Source organism: Brachionichthys hirsutus, chromosome 5 (assembly GCF_040956055.1).
Source record: "Brachionichthys hirsutus isolate HB-005 chromosome 5, CSIRO-AGI_Bhir_v1, whole genome shotgun sequence".
Classification (NCBI taxonomy): Eukaryota; Metazoa; Chordata; class Actinopteri; order Lophiiformes; family Brachionichthyidae; genus Brachionichthys; species Brachionichthys hirsutus.
Genome location: NC_090901.1, coordinates 12,969,216 through 12,990,896, shown reverse-complemented (window position 1 = coordinate 12,990,896; position 21,681 = coordinate 12,969,216). Strand labels below are relative to the sequence as shown.

The 21,681-nt window shown below is 42.3% G+C and overlaps 1 protein-coding gene across 1 annotated transcript; it reads left to right on the top strand.

Moving 5' to 3' along the window:
- Positions 1–11,146: 11,146 nt before the first annotated feature.
- Positions 11,147–17,920, top strand: LOC137893624 (sodium- and chloride-dependent GABA transporter 2-like). Its single transcript, XM_068739038.1, has 14 exons — positions 11,147–11,354; positions 11,741–11,875; positions 12,284–12,424; positions 13,061–13,142; positions 13,308–13,440; positions 13,622–13,756; positions 14,938–15,053; positions 15,128–15,252; positions 15,423–15,535; positions 15,620–15,757; positions 16,192–16,294; positions 16,542–16,642; positions 17,418–17,588; positions 17,756–17,920. The coding sequence occupies exons 1-14, from the start codon at positions 11,159–11,161 to the stop codon at positions 17,918–17,920; spliced, it is 1,854 nt and encodes a 617-aa protein (XP_068595139.1). The 5' UTR covers positions 11,147–11,158.
- The last annotated feature ends 3,761 nt before the right edge of the window (positions 17,921–21,681 follow it).

The following is a 21,681-nucleotide window of genomic DNA, read 5'->3' as shown; positions in this document are numbered from 1 at the left end:
CGGCCCTAAAAATACACCTTTTAGGGGGACAGAAACGGAGATAGTCATCACGACTCTCTCCGGATCAACCCCCCCCTTCCCTTTTCTTTTGTCCACCTACGTTGCACATATTAATTGCCTTAGTAATTTATTGTAATTTATGTAATTTATTGTCATTCATTGTCATTTTGCATCAGTGGTGTAATTTATTTTAGATTAATTGTTAGTTTGCATTGGCGGTGTAAAATCACTTTATTTTTGTTTTTCTAATGTTACGTTGCATCAATTGAGTTATTGAATATTGGTTTTATTTTTATTTGTATTGTTAAATTTGTATTGTTAATTGTGGATGATTTATGTACGAAGGACTTTCAACGGAAACAAGACCGCAAGGGCTTTTTTTGAAATGCTCCTCTTAGACAGGATGTTTGACTTTATTTGTACTGTAATACATGCTACTGTGTGACTGTACTTGTACTCTAACATTCTATGTAATAAATATATTCATTCATTCATTCAGTATTTCCTCGCCATTCGATCAAGCACATCTACTTCAAGCTTGGTGCTGTTGTAGTATATAACGGTCTCCGGTTTAGCCTTGCGGTCACTTGTCAAGTCGACCGCTGTGTGGACAGCGCTTAGTATGGGGATATTTTTCCTTGGTTTGCATTGATGGACTGTTGCACTGCCACATTTCAGCACCTCTGTAGTGCAGAAATGTGGACCAAAAAGCTGTATCAGAAAATCATGCTGTTTTGTAAATTATTTGAAGGATCCCTGCAATACCTAAGTAAAGGCTAAGAAGCTCACAAGATCACATAAAAGTAGAAGAGGCTTACATTACAGAAATATAGCAAAATAATAATGATGATAATAAGGAGTCCTCATGTAGGTCTCATACCTTGAAAATTAGCTGATGGGATGTTTCCATTCGTCTTTTTCTTTGCTAGGGGGCATCTCTAAAATGATTCCTCTATTACTCGGAGCTAATTGAAGCTTCTTCCAAACACCAAAGATCACTCTCTGAACCTGCTCCTCCGTCAGTCTTCCTCACCAAGGCTCTGAAGCAAGGCTAAAGACTCCATAACTTTTATTTTCTTTTTACTTGTAATTTTCGCCTCTCTTGGGTTTAGAGTGAAGCTAAAACTAGGTTTTTTATTCACAGAGCCTAAAAAGCACACAGACAATAGCACAGGAGAAAGAGCCCGGCAAAGTAGGAAAGAGTGACATATGATACGTCCTGTAAAAAGCATGCAGCCAATTTGATGGTCATTCGAGGGAGTAAACAAAGCATAAAACAAATTTACATTTTAGAAAACAAATTAACAAATCCCGAAAAAAAATTACATTTCAGAAAACAAATTAACAAAACGCAAAACACTTTTACATTTGGTGGGTGGCCCCGTAGTGCAATGGACGTGAAGTGCAAAAACATTAACCGATGGATTGTCACGTCAAGTATTGTGGCTTGCGTGTGGACCAACAAATAATGATCCATCAGTGATCGCTCACTATTTCCTGTCATGTGTGACACCTCGGTGACATCCCCATGAGACAGAGGGCTGATTGTGGGACGGAGAACGGGACCATGGCTGCACCTTACGCCACCCCGACCATGTCTACTGTGGATGAACGATCAACAACACTGAGTGGGTAAACCCTACAAGTACGGCCGCCCGCAACGCATTGTGGGAAAATTCTTGCTCCAATATGTGTGGTCACCTGGACTCCTGGCCACGCCCTCCGGCTGCAGCCTGCTCATTCATTGCAGCGTCAGTCTTCCACCTGGTCAATCCCAGCCATTTCATTAGGAAGGCGGGATTAAGCCTCTGATGCTCGTCAGTCGCCGCTGCTTGTCAATTTGTGGTGCCTCGTGAAAACTGCAGCGCAGACCGGTAAATCTGGGCAGCTATCTGCGATCATCACTCGTCATCATGTCAAAGAGAATTTATCCATCAGGTGGCGAAAAACGAAACAAGAAACGGATGGAAGAAGAAAAGAAACAGTCGCAAGGTAAATATTTAATGTTGTTTTGTGTGAACACAGTGTAATGAGGACACGGGACACGGGACACGGGACACGGTGGACTCTCATTGGTAACATCTTTAATCAGATACCCCGGAAGCATTGTGGCACTCGTAGTCCACTATACCTACTACTACATCTCTTCCTTTTAGCTAAAGACATGCTTCTTCAATTAGCTAGTAAGTGTCTGACAGCTTATAAACATTAAAGTGCTGTATACCTTTTTACATCCTGAACATTTTAACATTGCCTTTGCTTTGTTGTTTACAACATAAACACTGTTTTCTTTAGCTTTTAACACTCGGTCTACCAGAATTCTGCAACTACTAGAATGACCATAGCAGTTATTTTGACTGCTCGGACATTATTTGTATATAATTTCAATTATTGTTATAATGATCTAAGAAAAAATAGGTGGAATAGGTATAAAACCTCAGGCCACTAAATGAAAACTATAATGATTGAGTGTTTTATTTATTTAATTGACACAACATAACGTCTCTGCAATGACGCACGCCAACTCAAACTGCAACAATTATCTCTGTGAAAAACAAAACATATGTATCCTGCTTTCAAAACAGGTTTGTGTCATCATTTGACCTTAACAATGATAATTAACTATTATAAACATTAAAAACCGGTTGGTGTTGTCATTAGACCATAATGTTAGGTTTCTCCTTTTTCCCCGGTTCTTTTATTATATCTCATGTTGGAGGTGTTTATTCAATAATGAGTCAGGATTATAAAACGAATCAAGTTTACTGAAGGTTTTCAGTAAGTACAAAGCTGGTAAGGAAATACAGCGCTGGACTCTCCTACAGACGCGGAAGCGGGACTCTGTAGAAGAGTCCCGAATGTTCTACGGCAGTGATCTTTATAGTGGGCATGAAAACACCCTCCTCCCAGGGGGTGCTTACACCCTCCTCCTGGGATGGGCCATTAGGGCCCTAACTTATTCCCATCGTGTATCAGTTACAATGTGTGCTTTATATGTGATTAATCTATGTGTGTGATTATTACCACAAAGTATGTAGAGATAAAGAAACTAAGAGTGTTTGTGCAACCTGTGTATTGTGAGCGTGCATGCATAACTCAAATATCTAACAGTCCCCCTGCTGAGGTGGCCCGAATGGGTCACCTCACTAACCTATATGTGACCTATATGTTCACTCCCTGACAAGATCCGTGGCGCCCTCCCCCCCAAGGGCGTTAGCTTGGACCCCGAACCAGGCCAGCAGAGAGCGTGTGCAGACAAAATGGAAACCGCTAACAGTAATTTGTTCACAAATGTGGGAGCTAACCCCCCCTACGGGCCCCAAAGGGGACCCTGCAAAGCTTGCATAGCAAGGAGCTGTGGTAACTAATACAGATTACCAACCCTAATACCCCCACAGCCCCTCACATCAGCAATGAGCACACAGTTATCAAAATCCCCCCGTTAATCTACAAGCAAACAGCGTTACCATGTAGTAGCATTAACACCAAAGCGTGAAATGTAGACCCAGACCCCGATCACAGTTGGTCCTCTTCTTCCGGATCTCCAGGCATGATGAAGCCCAGCCGTCTCAGCCGGGTGCGAGGGTCATTATAAGGGCCCTCTGCTCAGCCTACCAATTATCAATAACAATGAAAGGGCTGGATAACCCAAATGTTCTAAAAAGTTAACTAACAGTGCTCTCAGGCCTTAAAGGGTCGCTCTCAGACCGCCATTAGGAATGAGCGCGCTACACCAAACATGGAACATCCGCTGCCAACTCCCCCGAGCGGCATCTCCTGGAACCTTGTGAAGATCCCTCACTATCTCCGTATGGGACTCACTCCCTCCAATCATGGCCACAAAACACCACATTCCAATCCAAAATTTAATCACCCTCCTACACAAATTCTCCATCTCTAATTTACTCAGGTACTGTCTGAACTCCCTGAGATCTCAACCAGTGAGCGGCTTGGCCTTGACACTAATTGCAGATCTGGCAGTCTCTCAGTCCCACTTTGAGACTGTACAGTGTGGGCTGCACCACCTGATAATGCCAATACGACCTCAGTAAGCGGGGTTATCCAAATAAAATTCTATTTGAACCTCTTATAATGTGGTCAGCTCATTAAGTTTTGCTTCGTTTTAATGAAGTCGTCCGAGACTCCTCTCGGGATTCTAATCACATCTCTAGGTTTGTGCTCTATCTCCAGACCCATTCCCCATAACCTATGGTACCTAAAGCCTCTATGAAAGCATTCCACTATCTGCCCTAATAAATCTAGCAATACCTCTCTTTCCTATTACCAAACTCTGTTCCATATAATATTTCACACCTCATGTCACACACACATCAAGCATACACCAATAATTAAACATCTCCATCGTCTGAGGGCGCCACCAATGATGACTAAACAGATCAGGCAGCGTCCTCTGATCCATGTCTCCTGTAATGAGGGTCTTGACACATGGCAAATGTCTGAGTCTATCTTAACCTACTGCAAACTCCAGATCCCACCATGCTGTCTTTCACTGCGCCTTCACCCAATCATCTCTGTCTCAGGGGTTCTCCTGTGGTGGACATAAAACTGTTAGAATCTTGAACCTGTGTTCCTGTTACCTGCCTCACCTCGAGACATCTCACAGGCGCGGTTCACTCCCATCAGCTCAGCCATCTGTGTAGAGGACGGTGATGGAAGAACCCGCTCTTCCAGGACCGTCCACCCTTGTTGTGTCCATGGTGTGTGTTCTGCTAGTGTACAGGGGACACCTACACCCCCTGCGGATGTAGCATGATTTAGTACATCAGTGAAAAATGTTCTGTCTGGTTTGGGTTCCTGGAAACATGTGACATAGTATTCCATCCGTCTGTCCTCCCTGTCCATATTATTTCATGTCCCCTCTCTAGAAGTGTGACCTCCTAGCTGTTGTGAAATGTGCTACTGTGTGTGGACTATTGTTCACTATACCGCACCCAGTTCCTACATCTATCCCCGAATTACAAAATGACTATCTACCTGCATGGTAGTTCTTGGTTCTGTAAACCAGTCTGACCCCCCTATAGCTGGACCCTGACTTCCCTATCGTGACCTGGTCAAACACAAAAACCCCACGCATGAAACATCCTCCCGTTAACTGAAATCTGGTCTGTCAGAAGTACAAAAACAGAGATCATGAATTAATCCCATTATGGTTTGTTGTCAATGGAACAGAGACACACAGAGATAACAGCCAACATTAGATGCTAATTTAGAATCGACCTTCCTATCTTCCTATAATGTCCTAAAGTTCCTCCTTTTCTTCTTCATTTTCAGGTTAAAATTGCCACATATAACGTGGACACTTAATAAGTGCCCGTCTTTCCCAAAACTGTGTAAATCGGTGATCCAATTTGCAGAAATAATCAAGTATCGTATAATCCTAGTCCTGCTTTTTATGGAAGTTCTATCATGCACCAACATCGTCTACCTGCACAGCGTTGTGGTCATATCTAAGATCTATGTTCAGAGCCTCTAGGCTTTCAATGATCTCATTCTAATTTATTTTGCACTAATTCTTAGCATTACTGTATGGTTGTATCCAAATGTAGTAACTGGTCACCGTTGGCTGTCATCAGAACCCTCTCTTAACAGTGTCCTCATTTATACTAGTTTGTTTGTCTAAAAATGGAAAATGCATTTCATACATTTCACATAAGTCAAGAAGTCTCTCGTTAATCATACCTGCAATATAAGTCAATGTTGCCCGTCCTGTTAACGGCCCACCGTGTGCTTGTGCGACTGTATAAAGACAAAATGGAAATGTCCATCGTGCTTGTGCAACTCTCAAACACCCAACTTTATTCATTCCATACATTCATCTCCCATCATTATAGGGTGGGGGTCAGCATTTCATGGGAGATTTCATGTCTCCTTATAATGCATGTGAGGCCAGGGAGGGAGGGGTGCATGAATGTGTGTGTGTCTCTCTAAACTAAGATAAGAAGTCAAGGACGGAAGGAAAAAAGCAGCTCCCAATCTAAACTGCGCTAGCAGGTGCAGACAGAAGGCCGTATGAACGATGGGACAGAGTCAGTTATCAGAGGACACTGAGCACAGAGGGAAATAATAACAGCATGTACAGTTCAATCGTCTCACCAATAACTCCCCTAATACTCTAACGTTATTAATACTCCACTAGTGCTTTCTGTTGTTAGTCTAATTACAGTGACTCCTGTCTTCCTACTCTGATCTATGTCGGACTCTCAGGTGACCGATAAAAGTCTCAGTCAACCGTCATTTCCCATTAAGCCTCCAAACCGTCTTTATCTTTCTATCTCATTCTTTAATAGTTTCTATCCCAGTTATGTGGCTTAACTGTCTCTGCGAAGTCTGCTATTTTATATCGTGGATGGAAAAAAAACAAAATTCTGTCTTGACCTCCTCCTCAATATCTCTCATCTGATTGTCGAACCTAGAACGTTATATAATTGATACGTTTCTATCTTTCTGTGAAACAATCCTACATCCTGAGTTTCTATTTCCTTAACTTCAATGTCTGAGCTTTCCCTGTCTGCTCAACTATGTGTGGGAGTAGCTGCAATTTTATCTTACCTCCAGATATGGTGGCCTTGTTAGTTCTCTGTTCGTCTCTGCCCCGGAATGTTTGTGAGAACACCGGAGCTCCCCCGTTCCACATCTGTGCACTCCCCTCACAATGTCTCCATTTGTCCAAATGAGCTTCCTCGAGCTTCTGTTCAAAACTTTCTATGAAGTAAATTAACTACCCGATTATTAATTATATGAAGTCTAGCTTCAGGTGCTCCTGAGTTTTAAATTTCCCCAGCCTGTCCTCTTGAGCCTTGCATTAACCCCTCAACAGCTGCTAGTGTTGTGAGCACGGCACTGTGTGAGAGGCAACATTATCCTCGTATGTGTCAAATAGCTGTATGCGATGTCTGTACAGACAGAGAATGTCTTGTCATTCTCAGTGTTAACTTTATTGAACGTGTTTGCGTTCTCACTGAAAGTGGGGTCAGTGTTGATGGATGAAGCTGAGGGAGGAGCCTGTCCCGCCCTGGTTGTTGTCCGTTCTGTCCCTTCTCCAGATCATCCTGCATGGGGACACTCGATATCTACAAAAATAGAGCATATGAATTTGTACCGGTAATGGTCTTCTACCCCAACAACACTGTGACGTCCTGTCACAGAGTGCATTTGTACTCTCCCAACTTAAGTGTTTCTTTTCGCCATTCAGGAAATCCATGGTGGGACTCTGGGATGGCTCAACCGTTTCCGCCACTGTCTCACAACCTCTGTGTTTCTGGTGGCCCCCCAGACGTGGTTCTCCTGTCACACACTCATCAGGCCTCCATTAGAACCTGCAGGACACTCAGACAAAATCTTTACATTTCTACTCCAAGATTATAGACACATTTACAGAACTTCTTTCCTATGATCAGTAATATGTGCTCCCAGATAATCTTGACTCCTGTCCTGCATTCTGTGACGTGCAGCACTGCTCTGTGATTGTCTGGTTCTGGGGTGTGCGTGTCTGTGTTCTCTCCCCTGCCTTGTCTCTAACAGGGTGCATCATATATCGTGAATGCTTTTTGTGGATCATAAAGCTTCTCTGTCACCTTATCAGTGATCTACTGGCATAGCTCCACGTTATCGGAGGTCTTCATCCTGCCTCTATCTCACTCTGGCCCCTCTACCAGGCCTTGATCTCCCCTCAATCGCCCCTTATTTCATGTGCAGCAATGATCGTTGATGAACTAAGTTTGGGGTTCGTGTGTAGGTGTTCTGCATTTACATCTTGATACTCGTGAGCATGTTGGCCTAAGGTCAATTCCAGCTGTCAGGTTTCAGTGGGACCGAGAGGGCCCTTCTCTTTCCCACTCCACCGCAAGCCGAAGGTGTAAATTTAGGTGTAGTGTGTGTGTGTGTGCTTGCTCTTTCTTACACAGGTTGCAGCTCATGAGGTTTTGAACCACTTATCTAAAACATTTTAACTTCCCCAATGTAGCTAATCGGCGGCCGCCATTCTATGAGTATTAACCTCTTTAGACGCACAAATTATTTCAATAACAGCATCAGGTTTTCTTATTTAGTCTGTTATTTATTCATTACGATTTTTCTGGATTTTATATTTTAACCGGTTGTTTGCCCTGTCTACACTAGTTTTATAGACGTCTTTCCTTTCGGACCCCACTTTTTCCTTTATCTAAGCTCACTCACCTTTTGGCCCCGGGACTCAAAACCCCTAGTGACGCTTTCAGACCAAAGGTGACCAAAATCACCCCAGAGCCAGGAATCTTGACCTGTTGCTATTGACCCATCTGGATATGGTCTTTTTGCTCGTGAGGCCAAATTATTTGCTCACCTAAGCCCAGGGAGACAGAAAACCCTTTTATGTCCTCTTTTTTGTGCTCTCCGGTGTAGCAGTCCAAATTAAATCACTGAACCTGGGACTCCAAACCCTTTTCTGACGCTCATATGGTCCAGTGTGATTAAAAGCCGATTAAATTTATTACGTGAGCTGGCCGAAACTTGGTCTGGAGGGATTCCCAGGAGACCCTTTCCTTTCCCGGCATTTACCAGACCGTTTATGTCTCGCACGGGGTCTGCCACCCAATCCAGTGCAGTTTTCGGCTGAACCGGACCGTGCCGTCAACCAGCACGACGTCGCCACTGGCCAACGCTGCCTGCACGGGCCGCGAACAGACCGCGTCTTCAAACGCTCTCTTTTTGTGCGGAGTGGGGTCACCTTATCACCGTTTCACCTTTTATTTATATAGCGCTTTCCTTATCAGTATTCAGTACACGGCAGTTCTGACCACTGATTCCTAAAACCCTGCCGGGTGCCCGACGCTCCAGCACCAAGATCACACACCTTAACGGATCAATGCCTACAAGTCGTCCGCCCCTCAATGGATCAATGCTTACAGCACACAAATCGTCCGCCCCTTAATGGATCAATGCTTACAGCACACAAATCGTCCGCCCCTTAAGGATCAATGCTTACAGCACACAAATCGTCCGCCCCTTAATGGATCAATGCTTACAGCACACAAATCGTCCGCCCCTTAATGGATCAATGCTTACAGCACGCAAATCGTCCGCCCCTTAATGGATCAATGCTTACAGCACGCAAATCGTCCGCCCCTTAATGGATCAATGCACCAGGCACGCAGATCACAGGTAACGGATCGTTGCTCATAGCACACAGATCACAGGTAACGGATCGTTGCTCATGGCACACAGATCACAGGTAACGGATCGTTGCTCATAGCACACAGATCACAGGTAACGGATCGTTGCTCATAGCACACAGATCACAGGTAACGGATCGTTGCTCATAGCACACAGATCACAGGTAACGGATCGTTGCTCATAGCACACAGATCACAGGTAACGGATCGACACTCATAGCACACAGATCACCGGTGTGGACTGATGCTGTCTCAAACACTCCGGTCAGCGTTGTCTAATTCCCCGTTCCTTTCCAGCTTTTGCAACAACAATACATGTATTACACGCCTATAGCTCTGGTACCATTTTTAAACAGTTTCACTCTTTATACAGACCCACATGCTGAACCAGGCAAACATCTGGCAGAAATCTTTAGTCAAAAGGTTTTCTGCTTACCTTTTAGATGCGCATTACAGATGTTGCCCGGCCCAGCACAGGAGCTGCCACCTCCGTTGAGATCCGGGTCACGGCACCAGCTGTTAGGTTTCTCCTTTTTCCCCGGTTCTTTTATTATATCTCATGTTGGAGGTGTTTATTCAATAATGAGTCAGGATTATAAAACGAATCAAGTTTACTGAAGGTTTTCAGTAAGTACAAAGCTGGTAAGGAAATACAGCGCTGGACTCTCCTACAGACGCGGAAGCGGGACTCTGTAGAAGAGTCCCGAATGTTCTACGGCAGTGATCTTTATAGTGGGCATGAAAACACCCTCCTCCCAGGGGGTGCTTACACCCTCCTCCTGGGATGGGCCATTAGGGCCCTAACTTATTCCCATCGTGTATCAGTTACAATGTGTGCTTTATATGTGATTAATCTATGTGTGTGATTATTACCACAAAGTATGTAGAGATAAAGAAACTAAGAGTGTTTGTGCAACCTGTGTATTGTGAGCGTGCATGCATAACTCAAATATCTAACAATAACAATGATAATTATTAACAATTATAAACATTCAAAAATGCTGTGAGAGCTGCCATCCAGCTGAAGGCACTCTGCTGTTGCAATGCATATTGGTTTTGCTTATGACTCACAGTCAGCACAGGTAACCTGCACCTCCCACACACCACCGTGTGACATTTGACACAAGTGTCCTTTTTTCTTAGTTTCTTTGCCCTTGGCACCAACTTCTCTTCTCCATCTTCTGCTGCTCCAGCCGGGGCTCTCGCACCGCCATTTGTCTGGCTTTTGCTGTCATGTGTCCAGAGCAAAGTTCATTTACGACTCACATAATGAAGTTCCTCCATGACAGCATCTCATTGGTGCATTTCCTGAACACGATCGAAGCATTTTTGGCAGCCACGTCAAGAATATTATCAAATGCCGCTAATGGCCATCTTCGTGGTGCTTTCAATGAGTATTTCCTCGCCATTCGATCAAGTACATCTACTTCAAGCTTGGTGCTGTTGTAGTATGTAACGGTCTCCGGTTTAGCCTTGCGGTCACTTGTCAAGTCAACCGCTGTGTGGACAGTGCTTAGTATGGGGATATTTTTCCTTGGTTTGCTTTGATGGGCTGTTGCAATGCCACATTTCAGCACCTCTGTAGTGCAGAAATGTGGACCAAAAAGCTGTCTATCAGAAAATCATGCTGTTTTGTAAATTCTTTGGAGGACCCCTGCAATACCTAAGGAAAGGCTAAGAAGCTCACAAGATCACATAAAACTAGCAGAGGCTTACATTACAGAAATATAGCCTAATAATAATTATGATAATATTTTCAAGGGCCCCTTGTTCTTATTTTAACTCTCACTGCAGGTCAAAACAATACAAATAAACACAAGGGATAATGATTAAGTATGATAGTTATTATGACACTTGCTGAGATGCGTTAAGTCTTCATCAAAGGATCTGTTTTCTGTTCCTGTTCAGCTTCATGATGCTGCATATTGGCCCATTTCCTCTTTGTACTTAAAATGTCATTTATTTTACGTAAAGGGAGCAAAGATGACATGGATAACTTATCACAGAGAGATCCCTTCAATGGACACAGCATGCCACTGGACATTGTGTCCAATACCGAGGAGAAGATGATGGACAGGGGTCAGTGGGGCAACAAACTAGAATTTGTTCTGTCGGTGGTTGGAACAATTATCGGCCTGGGGAACGTCTGGCGTTTCCCCTACCTGTGTTATAAAAATGGAGGAGGTGAGTACTCATCGCTGGTTTATTTACTTTGTCTCCTTCAACACCAAAATGTCTGATTTTAGTCTTATTGACTTGGATGCATAACCGCAGTTTCCCTGTAAAACAGACCCAAAATATTTACAACCAAAAATTCAAAAACTCTCGAAGCTACTTTTTTTCTTTTTCTTTGACAGTTAAACATCTGAGATGATTGAGAAAAGTTAGTGATAAATTACATGAGTGATTCCAGATTACATTGACTAATATGTTATGAAAATGATCTAATTAACACTCCCTGTTAAATATGTTATTAAATCAGAGCAGCTCACGTCATTTGAGTTATTCCATACTGCTTGAGAGCACATGGAAGCTGCCTGAGTGAACTGTTCCATTCCCCTTATGTACAGGCGCCTTCTTCATCCCGTACCTCATCTTCATGATTGCTTGTGGCATCCCACTCGTCTTACTGGAAACATCTGTGGGCCAGTACACCAGTGAGGGTGGTATCACCGCCTGGAGGAAAATCTGCCCATTGTTTGAAGGTAACCCACCCATCTTTCTTCCAAAAATGATAGTTTTAAGGATGCTTAATGATTTTTTTTTTAAACAAGTCGAAATTTAGCATCCATTTACCAAGACAAATAGCATTTCCGGATGGCTCCTCCTACGGTCGCCCTGGTGCTCTCGTGCGCTCAGTGTTGTGTGTTTTTTCATGTTAATTGTGTCTCTGCGTGCTCTTACATCCGTGAAGAGCTACTAAAATTTAGGTCAACTACTCCCACAGACCTTTTACCCATCTTTTTAGTTTCTGCTGCGGAATTAGTCCATTAGTCCATTAGTCGATGCATGCATTTAATTTTTTTTCGTTCAGTCACTCCCTGAAATCCAGTTCTATCTGTATTTCTATTCATTTTTCTCAAACAGTAATAAACTCGATGTGCTTCTTGCAGGACTGGGTTATGCCACTCAGGTCATTGTCGCTCTGGTTAACATCTACTACATCATTGTGTTAGCCTGGGCCATTTTCTTCTTATACAACTCCTTCACCTGGGATTTGCCTTGGGCTTCCTGCAACAACACGTGGAATACAGGTGAGGCGGAGAACCACCAGGCCTCTGTTAGACACCTGGTCAGGGTCACCCGACTCGATACATTGGCTCTTGTCCAAATGTCTTCAAACCTTAGCATGCTAGCACCAAACAAAACATCAGAAAGTTGTTTTTAAATATTTAAGTGTTTAAATTGGATATCGTTGTTTATGACCAAGTTGCTGTGGAAGCTGTTGCTGTAATGTGAAGTGCTATAAAAAAAATATTAACGTGCTATTACCCAAAACCAAAATGGTAAACATAAACATTTGTTAACCATTAGGAGGTTACCATTTAAATGCTAGCATGCCGTTTGCTCAATCGAACCATTTATCTTGGGGGTCCGCTCTATGTTCAGACGGTAAATCTATTTGCACCCTTATTTTCGACACCCCTGTATGGTTTTGTGAATCTTGGAAAATTTAGTGAGTATCTTTTGCTACAGGTATATTTGCTACTTTGTTGTGGAAATTAGTATGGGGAAATCTGTAAATACGGGAAAATCGAATTTAGTTTTGGACTGAATGACATATAATGAATGCTATTTAACGCCTTCAGTGCCAAAATCTTTCGAGAAAGCGTTTAAAAAAAATCACAGGATTTTAAGTCGTTTTCATTTTTCTTGGTCCTTCATTCAAGATTCCTGTGTGACATTCCAGAAGGGAAACAGCTCCATGGATCTCCATGTGAACGCCACCTCTCCTGTTATTGAGTTCTGGGAGTAAGTGCCTTTTTATTTGTTATTTTTTTTACCCTCACCACATTCCATAATTTTGAACAAGTTCACAAACTATTCAACATTTTTCTGTTACAAATACAGTCCATGATTTTTACACTATATCCAACCGCAGACCCCAGCTAAAAATGCCTTTTGTGCGTCCCACAGGAGACGAGTTCTGAGGATATCATCAGGAATTCATGACCTCGGGTCTCTGAACTGGGACCTCGTCATCTGTCTGGCCATTGCGTGGGTTATGTGCTACTTCAGCATCTGGAAGGGAGTCAAGTCTACCGGAAAGGTGGAACCTCTACTCCATTCATGATTCATTCAGGAACATTTCTGAGAAGCTTTAGATCCATCTATTCTTGCAGAATTGACACCACATAACTGAAAATTTGAGCTCAAACACACATTTGAGTTTTGTCTTTGCTACGTTGGAGACATGTGTGTGGTGAGGAGGTGATGCCGTTTCTCTTCAGGTGGTTTACTTCACAGCTACCTTCCCCTATGCTATGCTACTGATTCTTCTGATCAGAGGGGTCACCCTGCCAGGAGCCTCCGGAGGAATCTACTTCTACCTCTACCCCGACCTTCAACGCCTGTCTGACCCGCAGGTAGGTCGGAAGATTTGCTTGCTTTCAGGTGTGAGTGTCCTGTAATACCAGCCCTGCTTATACAGTCACCCTCACCATGCTCAACATTTGAAGAAGGTGACGTTCCTGAATTGTTTCATATCAAACTAGAAAAGCACTCAGAGAGCACAATCCTCTGCCAAGCAGCTTATTCCCCTCCTAACTGGATTTACAGTCCACATGATGATCTGGATCATCACAAACAGATTCTAAATTGTTCTTGACATCTTCATACACCAACCATGAAAAGTAAAAGTGAATTGAAGTTGATGTGTATTTTTCACTCATTTTTGAATCCGTAAATGGAGTTTTCAATGTTACATTTTTATATTTTTTCCTGACCTCATTCTGGATCAGATCCAGAAGACATATTCCAAGATAGTGCATAGCGGACCCCTTTATGACTGTGATATTTGAATGAATTGAAATAACATTTAACAAGATCTGATTTATTTATTTAAAAAAACCTCCATTTTAAGTAAATGGGGGAAATCCGGATTCTTTTTTGTATCCAGACGGGTATCCGGATCGCTATCAAAATTTTATGGGATCTAAATTAGACCAAGACCCATCTTCAGATTTATTTCAATCAAGATCCATCCAGGAGTTTTTCTGTAATCCTGCTAACAATCAAACACAAACAAACAGTCAAAAACATAACCTCCCTCAGAGGTAACTATAGGCCAAAGTAAGTATCTCTCAAGCAGATGAAGCGTCATTTGACGCATCGCATTGAACTCTGAGAAAAAAAATCCCTCATAGAATTACCCAGGTGTTAACAGCTCATTATGTTTCACTAGTTTGTGCAACTTGATCCTGATCTGTATCTGAGGGAGACAGCTCCAGAGTCGTACACAATAATTTCACATTTAACCAAAGCAATGAGTGTGTGTGTGAATGGTTGTCTGTCTCCGTATGTCCCCGTGATGCGCTGGCGACGCATTCGGGATGTACCCCGCCTCTCGCTCATAGCAAGCTGGGATAGGCTCCAGCAACTCCCGTGACCCACAAAGCAGAAAAGAAAATGAATGAACATCATCATGGCAGCGATACGCGTCTGTGACATGACCTGGGAACTGTTTGCATGTTTTCTGTTTCTCTGGGGTGTTTTTGTTTTAATTTTTTCCCCGTGTTTAACGACTTTTCCTCGCATCCATCTTAAGGTGTGGATGGACGCTGGCACTCAGATCTTCTTCTCGTTCGCTATCTGCACGAGTTCTCTTACCGCGCTGGGAAGCTACAACAAATATAACAACAACTGCTTCAGGAAAGGACGGAAGTCATTTCAACAGCTTTAAAATAAACCAGCAGTTGCTCAAAATAATTGTGAAATTATGTCTTTGTTATTTCCAGGGATTGCCTCTGCCTCTGTTTCCTGAACAGTGCTACGAGTTTTATTGCAGGATTCGCCGTCTTTTCCATCCTGGGTTTCATGTCCTACGAGCAGAATTTGCACATCTCAGAAGTGGCTGAATCTGGTTGGTTTTTCTTTAATGCATTCACACCATTGACTAAATTAGTTTTGGTTGAATAATTGAGACAGAAAACCCAATTCAAAGTTTGCCTTCATTGATTTCCTTAAGCCTCTCACTGGCCTCTGTGTCTTTAGAGATGTTTCTGAACGGGACTTTTCATTTGTCTGACTCAGGTCCGGGTCTGGCCTTCATAGCCTACCCTCGCGCTGTATCCATGATGCCTTTCTCTCCTCTGTGGGCCTGCTGCTTCTTCATTATGATTGTCTTTCTAGGACTGGACGGTCAGGTGAGACCAGCAGAATATTAAAGCATTAAAACATGTATCGGTCAAACAAATACACCTGACGTGTATTATGTGTGTCCTGATCAGTTTGTAAGTGTGGAGAGCCTGGTGACGTCCGTAGTAGACATGTACCCCTCAACCTTCCGGCGTAAGAACCGTAGGGAGCTCTTCATCCTGGCGGTGGCTGTGGTGTCCTTCCTCATCGGGCTCATCATGTTGACAGAGGTCAGTCTCCTAAGTCACTACATAATGTGAATAAAAACTCAGATTGAAATCCAAAGCATCAGCTATATTAAAAGACGTGAGAAGAAACGCAAACAGGTCGGTTTCATCTCCTATTGCTACACTATTTTATGTTGTTAAATAAGGCAATTGGTTTGAAATTGTAATGTTGAAACACCCTCTGCGTCTCACGGTCTTCAAAGTGGACAAACTGCGATCCAAACACAGGTGTGTTTTCTGGTAGGGTGCCATCACTTTGGCTTTGTTTTCTGATTGCACACATTTAATGTAATAAACATCATTGTCTGACTGGTGATGATGCGACAGAGGAGAATGGTCTCTGCACAGATTTCTTCCTTCCTGCCCGTCACACTCTGGGGGAGGTGATGTTCACTCGTTAACCCTACAGAGTCATGTCCCGCTGCCTGTCTCCACAGGGGGGCATGTATGTCTTCCAGCTCTTTGACTACTATGCAGCCAGTGGGATGTGCCTGCTCTTCGTAGCTCTCTTTGAGACTGTTTGCATCGCTTGGGTTTATGGTGAGTTTGTCATTCTGGCTATTTGGTAAAGCATGAAGTGATTTTTTTTTTAATCCAGTTTTTATTCTCCCTCCTACAATCGGATGATAATTCCAATTGAACAGGTGTTTTTCCTTCAGGCATGAGACTGAGTGATGAGAATGTTAGTGCAATTTCATGTGCAAAAGTGACACATCTAGCTGATTTCTAAGTAGCAATTTCATCTGTCATGAAATTTATTGCACGAGAACTCACTTCTTGTTCACAGGAGTAGACCGTTTCTATGACAACATAGAGGACATGATTGGCTATCGCCCTGGCCCTGTCATTAAGTACTGCTGGCTCTTCTTCACCCCTACAATATGCTTGGTGGGTTTTTAAACACATCTCCGTCACTTTCCTAATGGAAGATCACCCTCTGCTGGTCAGTGTTGAAAATGCATTTCAAAGAGCAAACAATTCCCTCCTCCGAGGCGGTTGTGTGTCACTGCCGTCGTTGATTTGTTTGCCTTTCTGTTAGCAAGATAATTAAAAACAATTGTTAATGTTACCAGGGACAGATAACAGATGATTACATTTTGGTGATGATCCAGAAGAGATCCTGGATTCTGGATCACTTTGAAATCTTCAGGAGCATTAGAGTCAATAGAGCTTCAATATTTGTTCCTCAATATCTCCATTGATTATTGACCAATGTTTATTGAATTTGACACAGTCATGTAGGGTGGGGATCTCTATCTCATCTGGATCTGATCCAGAATGAGGTCAGGAAAACATATACAATTTTAACATTGAAAACTCCCTCTATCAAGAAATCTGTTAAAAATACACATCAACTCTGATTCACTTTTACTTTTCGTGGTTGGTGTGTAAAGACACCAAGAACAATGTAGAACCTTTTGGTGATGATCCAGATCACCATGTGGACGGTGTAAATCTAATTACGAGGGGAATGAGCTGCTCAGAGGAGGTCTGAACTCTCTCAGTGCTTTTCTCGTTTGAATATTGCCTATATTTGTGTATCTATAAAGAGCATTCACGTTACAGCTTGTTGCTATTTTCATGAATTATTTTATACTATTGTAGATATTTTAGTATGAAAAATATAATCAGAACCGTAAAGTGTTTTCGTCTCGCTTCTCAGGGAACCTTTGTTTTCGCCTTAATCAAGTACTCGCCGCTGAAGTACAACAACAAATATGTATACCCGTGGTGGGGCAATGCCATCGGCTGGATCCTGGCCCTGTCCTCCATGCTGTGTATCCCTGTGTGGATGGCAGTGAAGCTGTACTCCACCCCAGGAACGCTGAGACAGGTAGCCTTTCCTAGCTCGCCAACACAGAAACATTCTTTTTAAACTTCAATAGTAAGTGAACTGCAGCTGAGGAGCGACTGCTGGTATCAGGTTTAACCTGTAAATCTGAATATAGATGTACAGCATATTACAAGTCTTCCTTTGCTTTGGGAATATTGTGTTTCCAGCGCCTCGTTCTCTTGACCACTGCTTCTATCGAGCTACCGAAGACGATGCAGGAACAGGAGAGATTGCAGGCCGTCTTGGCAGCAGAAGGCGAAACGCTCCATCAGAAGTCGCTTCCCACGAAGGATGGCTACTTCCCTGTAGATGAAAAGGAGTCTAACTGCTAGAGACTGGAGAGCTGGGCTCCGAACTCTCTCAGACAACACCTCGCCCAACAAGGGAGCATGATGATGATGATGATGAATATATTTATTAGAATGTTAGAGTACAAGTACAGTCAAACAGTAGCATGTATTACAGTACAAGTACAGTTCAACATCCTGTCTAAGAGGAGCATTTCAAAAAAGCCCTTGCGGTCTTGTTTCCGTTGAAAGTCCTTTGTACATTTAACAATACCAATAAAATAAAAATAAATTACTCCACATATGCAAAATGACAAATTAAAAAGACACATAATATGTACAACGTATTATGTGCATCTGACTTGATCACCTGCCCGGTAACTGCTGATCTGCTGCTGCAGCTTTCCCCTTCGTGTACAGCCTGCAACACACAGCATGATGACAATGTTGTTAAGAGAGGTTTTGTTTGGTCGCCGTCTCATTGGCCGGTGGCAGAGTCATATGTGCCTTTGAAAAAAATATATAACATGGTTGTTGTTGCAAAGCAGCGGCCAAGAATGGACATTTGATCATGTTTGCTTTCTAAGTGTAACATAGGACACCACAGGGTGTCGCCCTCTCCTTAAAAAGGAAGCGGCTGTTTGCCAGGGAGATGCCAGTTTCCTGTAGCTTAGCCAGAGTGATTGCTGGGCCCACACGCCTGGTTTTGAGAGGCGTCTGATGATCTAATCCAGTAAATATTTTCATATGTTGATTTTTTATCTTTTGGTTTGGGTTTTAAATGTATTTTGTTTGATAGGGTCTCTAATTGAAGACTGGAGTGATTGTGTGGATCTTGGGAAATGAATGACTGGGCGTGAGAGACGCCTCAGGTATGCAGCCTTTTAAAGTTTTACACGTATCTTATTAAAGATGTGTTTTAACAAATGGTGATGTAGTATTTGTTTGTTTATTATGTGGTTCAAGGGTTGCCGCTGCCTGCTGTCTTTTGTATTGAGTTTAGTTCTAGTTTTGCTTTGAGTTAGTCCACCCTGTGTGGTACGTCTGTGTTTGTTTATCGAGTAAACTTGTACGAGCGGACTAACTCTCTTACCTTATTGTTTATTTCATTTCATTCTCTCCTTTTTTCTTTGTCACTTCCCTCATGTATCATTTCGTTGACAATCCAATACCCCCCCATACCTGATCTTATTTTGTGTGTGGTTTCATCTAGTGCAGGGGTTTGCAGTGTGTTGCTGTGCTTTAAATAAGTTTGCAGTGAATTGGGGTGTTTGTTAACTTTGCGGGTTTTTGGGGATTTGCATGCAATAAATGATAACGGGAAATAGTGATTTCCCATCTTTCATTGTTAAATAAATAAATAGTGTAAACCGTCTTCCTTGTGCTTGTCCCTATGTTCACCCCCTAACACAAGGAAGTTTTATATTCCTATTATGGACATCGCTAATGTTCACCCAGTCTAACGTGGTTGGATTCTAGCTTCTCCTGTTTTCACACTGGACCAAGAGGACCCGGTTCGATTGGGAAGATGAAATCCCAACATTGTTGCATTTGGAAATTGTTGAAAGGTCTGCTTTTACACGGTGGTTTCTAACGCGAGGCGAACTCTCAAAGCACTTTCAAAGAACTTTTACTGTCAATCAAAAATGGATTCCACCACAGACAGGTCATCCAATCACCATGCCCCAGAGACACTGAATGGCGGGACAAAGCCCAGCATTTATCCAATGGCCGTCAAGTTTCGTGCAGTGGAACAACCCACTCTACGCTCGACTGTGTTAAGCAGCGCGGCGCTACGGGGATTAGCCGTGTCAGTTACCTGTGATAAGTAGCTGATTTGGAACAAAAGATAAAAGTATTATAGCGCATATTTAGTCAATGAAATCTAAATACAGCGGTACATATTAACGTTCCCCTGGTATGACATCATACGGGACGAGATTTCTCCCAGACGCGTTTCAGTAGTTGATTACAGACCTACACAAACTATGCAGGATTGACTGGATGCTTTATTTTGCGGTTTTGGGGTTGATAAGGACCCAAACTCACCATAATAGTGTAGAAACATGGGAAAAGTGAGTTTTTCATAATATGGGACCTTTAAAAAGGAAAAAAATTTCAAGTCACATAAACAAAATGTCCTTGCAGTCAGTCAAAGGCGTTATCGGATGTGGACTTAGAATGTTGTTCTATGTATGACTGTAAATGGCACAATACAAAATGTTTGGACATGGAGACTGTTCGATGGAAATGATGAGTAACAAAAAATAGTTCTGTGCTGAAATATTTAAAACATGCAAATTAAAATGTCCTATGTTCGTGCACAATGTTTCTGTTAAGCTGCACTGAAAATGAGAATTTTGTTTTTCATGGTATTTTTAACTCATCCATTATTGTTTTACATACCGGTAATTTCTTTCCGGTTTTAATTTCTATGTGAATTGTATGAAATGTAAAAAATAACATAATAACATTCAAATGTTAATCAAAATGTTTTTATTTTGCTACAAACATCATTACATTTGGCAACATCTTGAACACGCTGTTTGTACATCTTGTTTGCCCTTAACGTGTCCCTGGTTGTGCAGTCTTGTGCACATGGAGATGTGGACACACTTACCTGGAACCTGTGACTTTGTATTTGCCACTGTGATGAAATGTATAGTGGTATGTGTGTGTGTGTGTGTGTGTGTTTTCATTAAGCATTGTTGTAAATGACTGTAAACTAAAGTCCCAGGCAGTTAAACAAATTCAACAAAGTACAAGCCGTTGAGAACCAGCCAAGACAAAAAAAATGGAGTGTGGACCGGTGGCTGGAGAGGGCCCAGTCTACCTCCAGGGCATTGCCGGGGTGCCCTTGAGCAAGGCAACAACCCCCCCCCTAGCCGCTGACTATTGCGGCTATGGGGGGTTCTGCCCTCTCTGCAGGTTAAGGAGCCATATGCATATGTGTGTTTGTGGACTGTTTACAGAGGCCCACTATAGGGTGTAAATATAATTCCATTGTGTGTGTTTGGACTGAGTGTATTTGCATGCATATTGACACAAGAATAAAGATTTAAGATGTTTTTTTAATCTTAATGAGTCTCTATGCTAAAAAAAATTATGTCCAAACACGAGAAGTTTTTTGAAGCATGACAGCAGCTCTTGGATGATTTTAAAGACTACTTAGTTCTTCAATGTCAAGTTCAAGGACACACAGCTGCAAAGTTTAATCATTAAGCTATTGCTGGAAACTAAAGAAGCAATTTAAAGTAATGAGCCTGCAGTGCTTAATGGAAATTGTGTATCTCACTGTAATCAAGAACACAAGATAATTGTTGCTTAACCGAGTCGGGGTTTGTTGCTTGTACAACATGAAATTAATGATTTAAAGGAACAATAGTTTTACACATCAAGTTGAAAAGTTAATATTTGCTTGTTTAAATTATCATTATTCTCTGGGCCTTAAAGAGGACATATTATGAAAACACACTTTTCCCATGTTTCTACACTAATATTTGGTGGTTTTTGCAGCATCTGTTTGCTATTTTGACCAAAGACTGTCACAGATATTTTATATAAATGTCTGAGAACTGCGTTAACTTGTGGAAAAAGGGTAGAATATGTGACATCTTTACAGTCTCCTAACTATTTTCCTTTAACAAAGTGATCTGACCTAAAAAAAAAAAAAAAAGATTTTTGGCTGAATGAATGCTATTGTGTTGTTGCATCATTTTTCAATGGTGATTTGAAATGATTTTCATCCTGGATGGGTCAGATAAGAAAACATGTATGTGTTGTTCTCGAGTCAACAGGCTACTTAA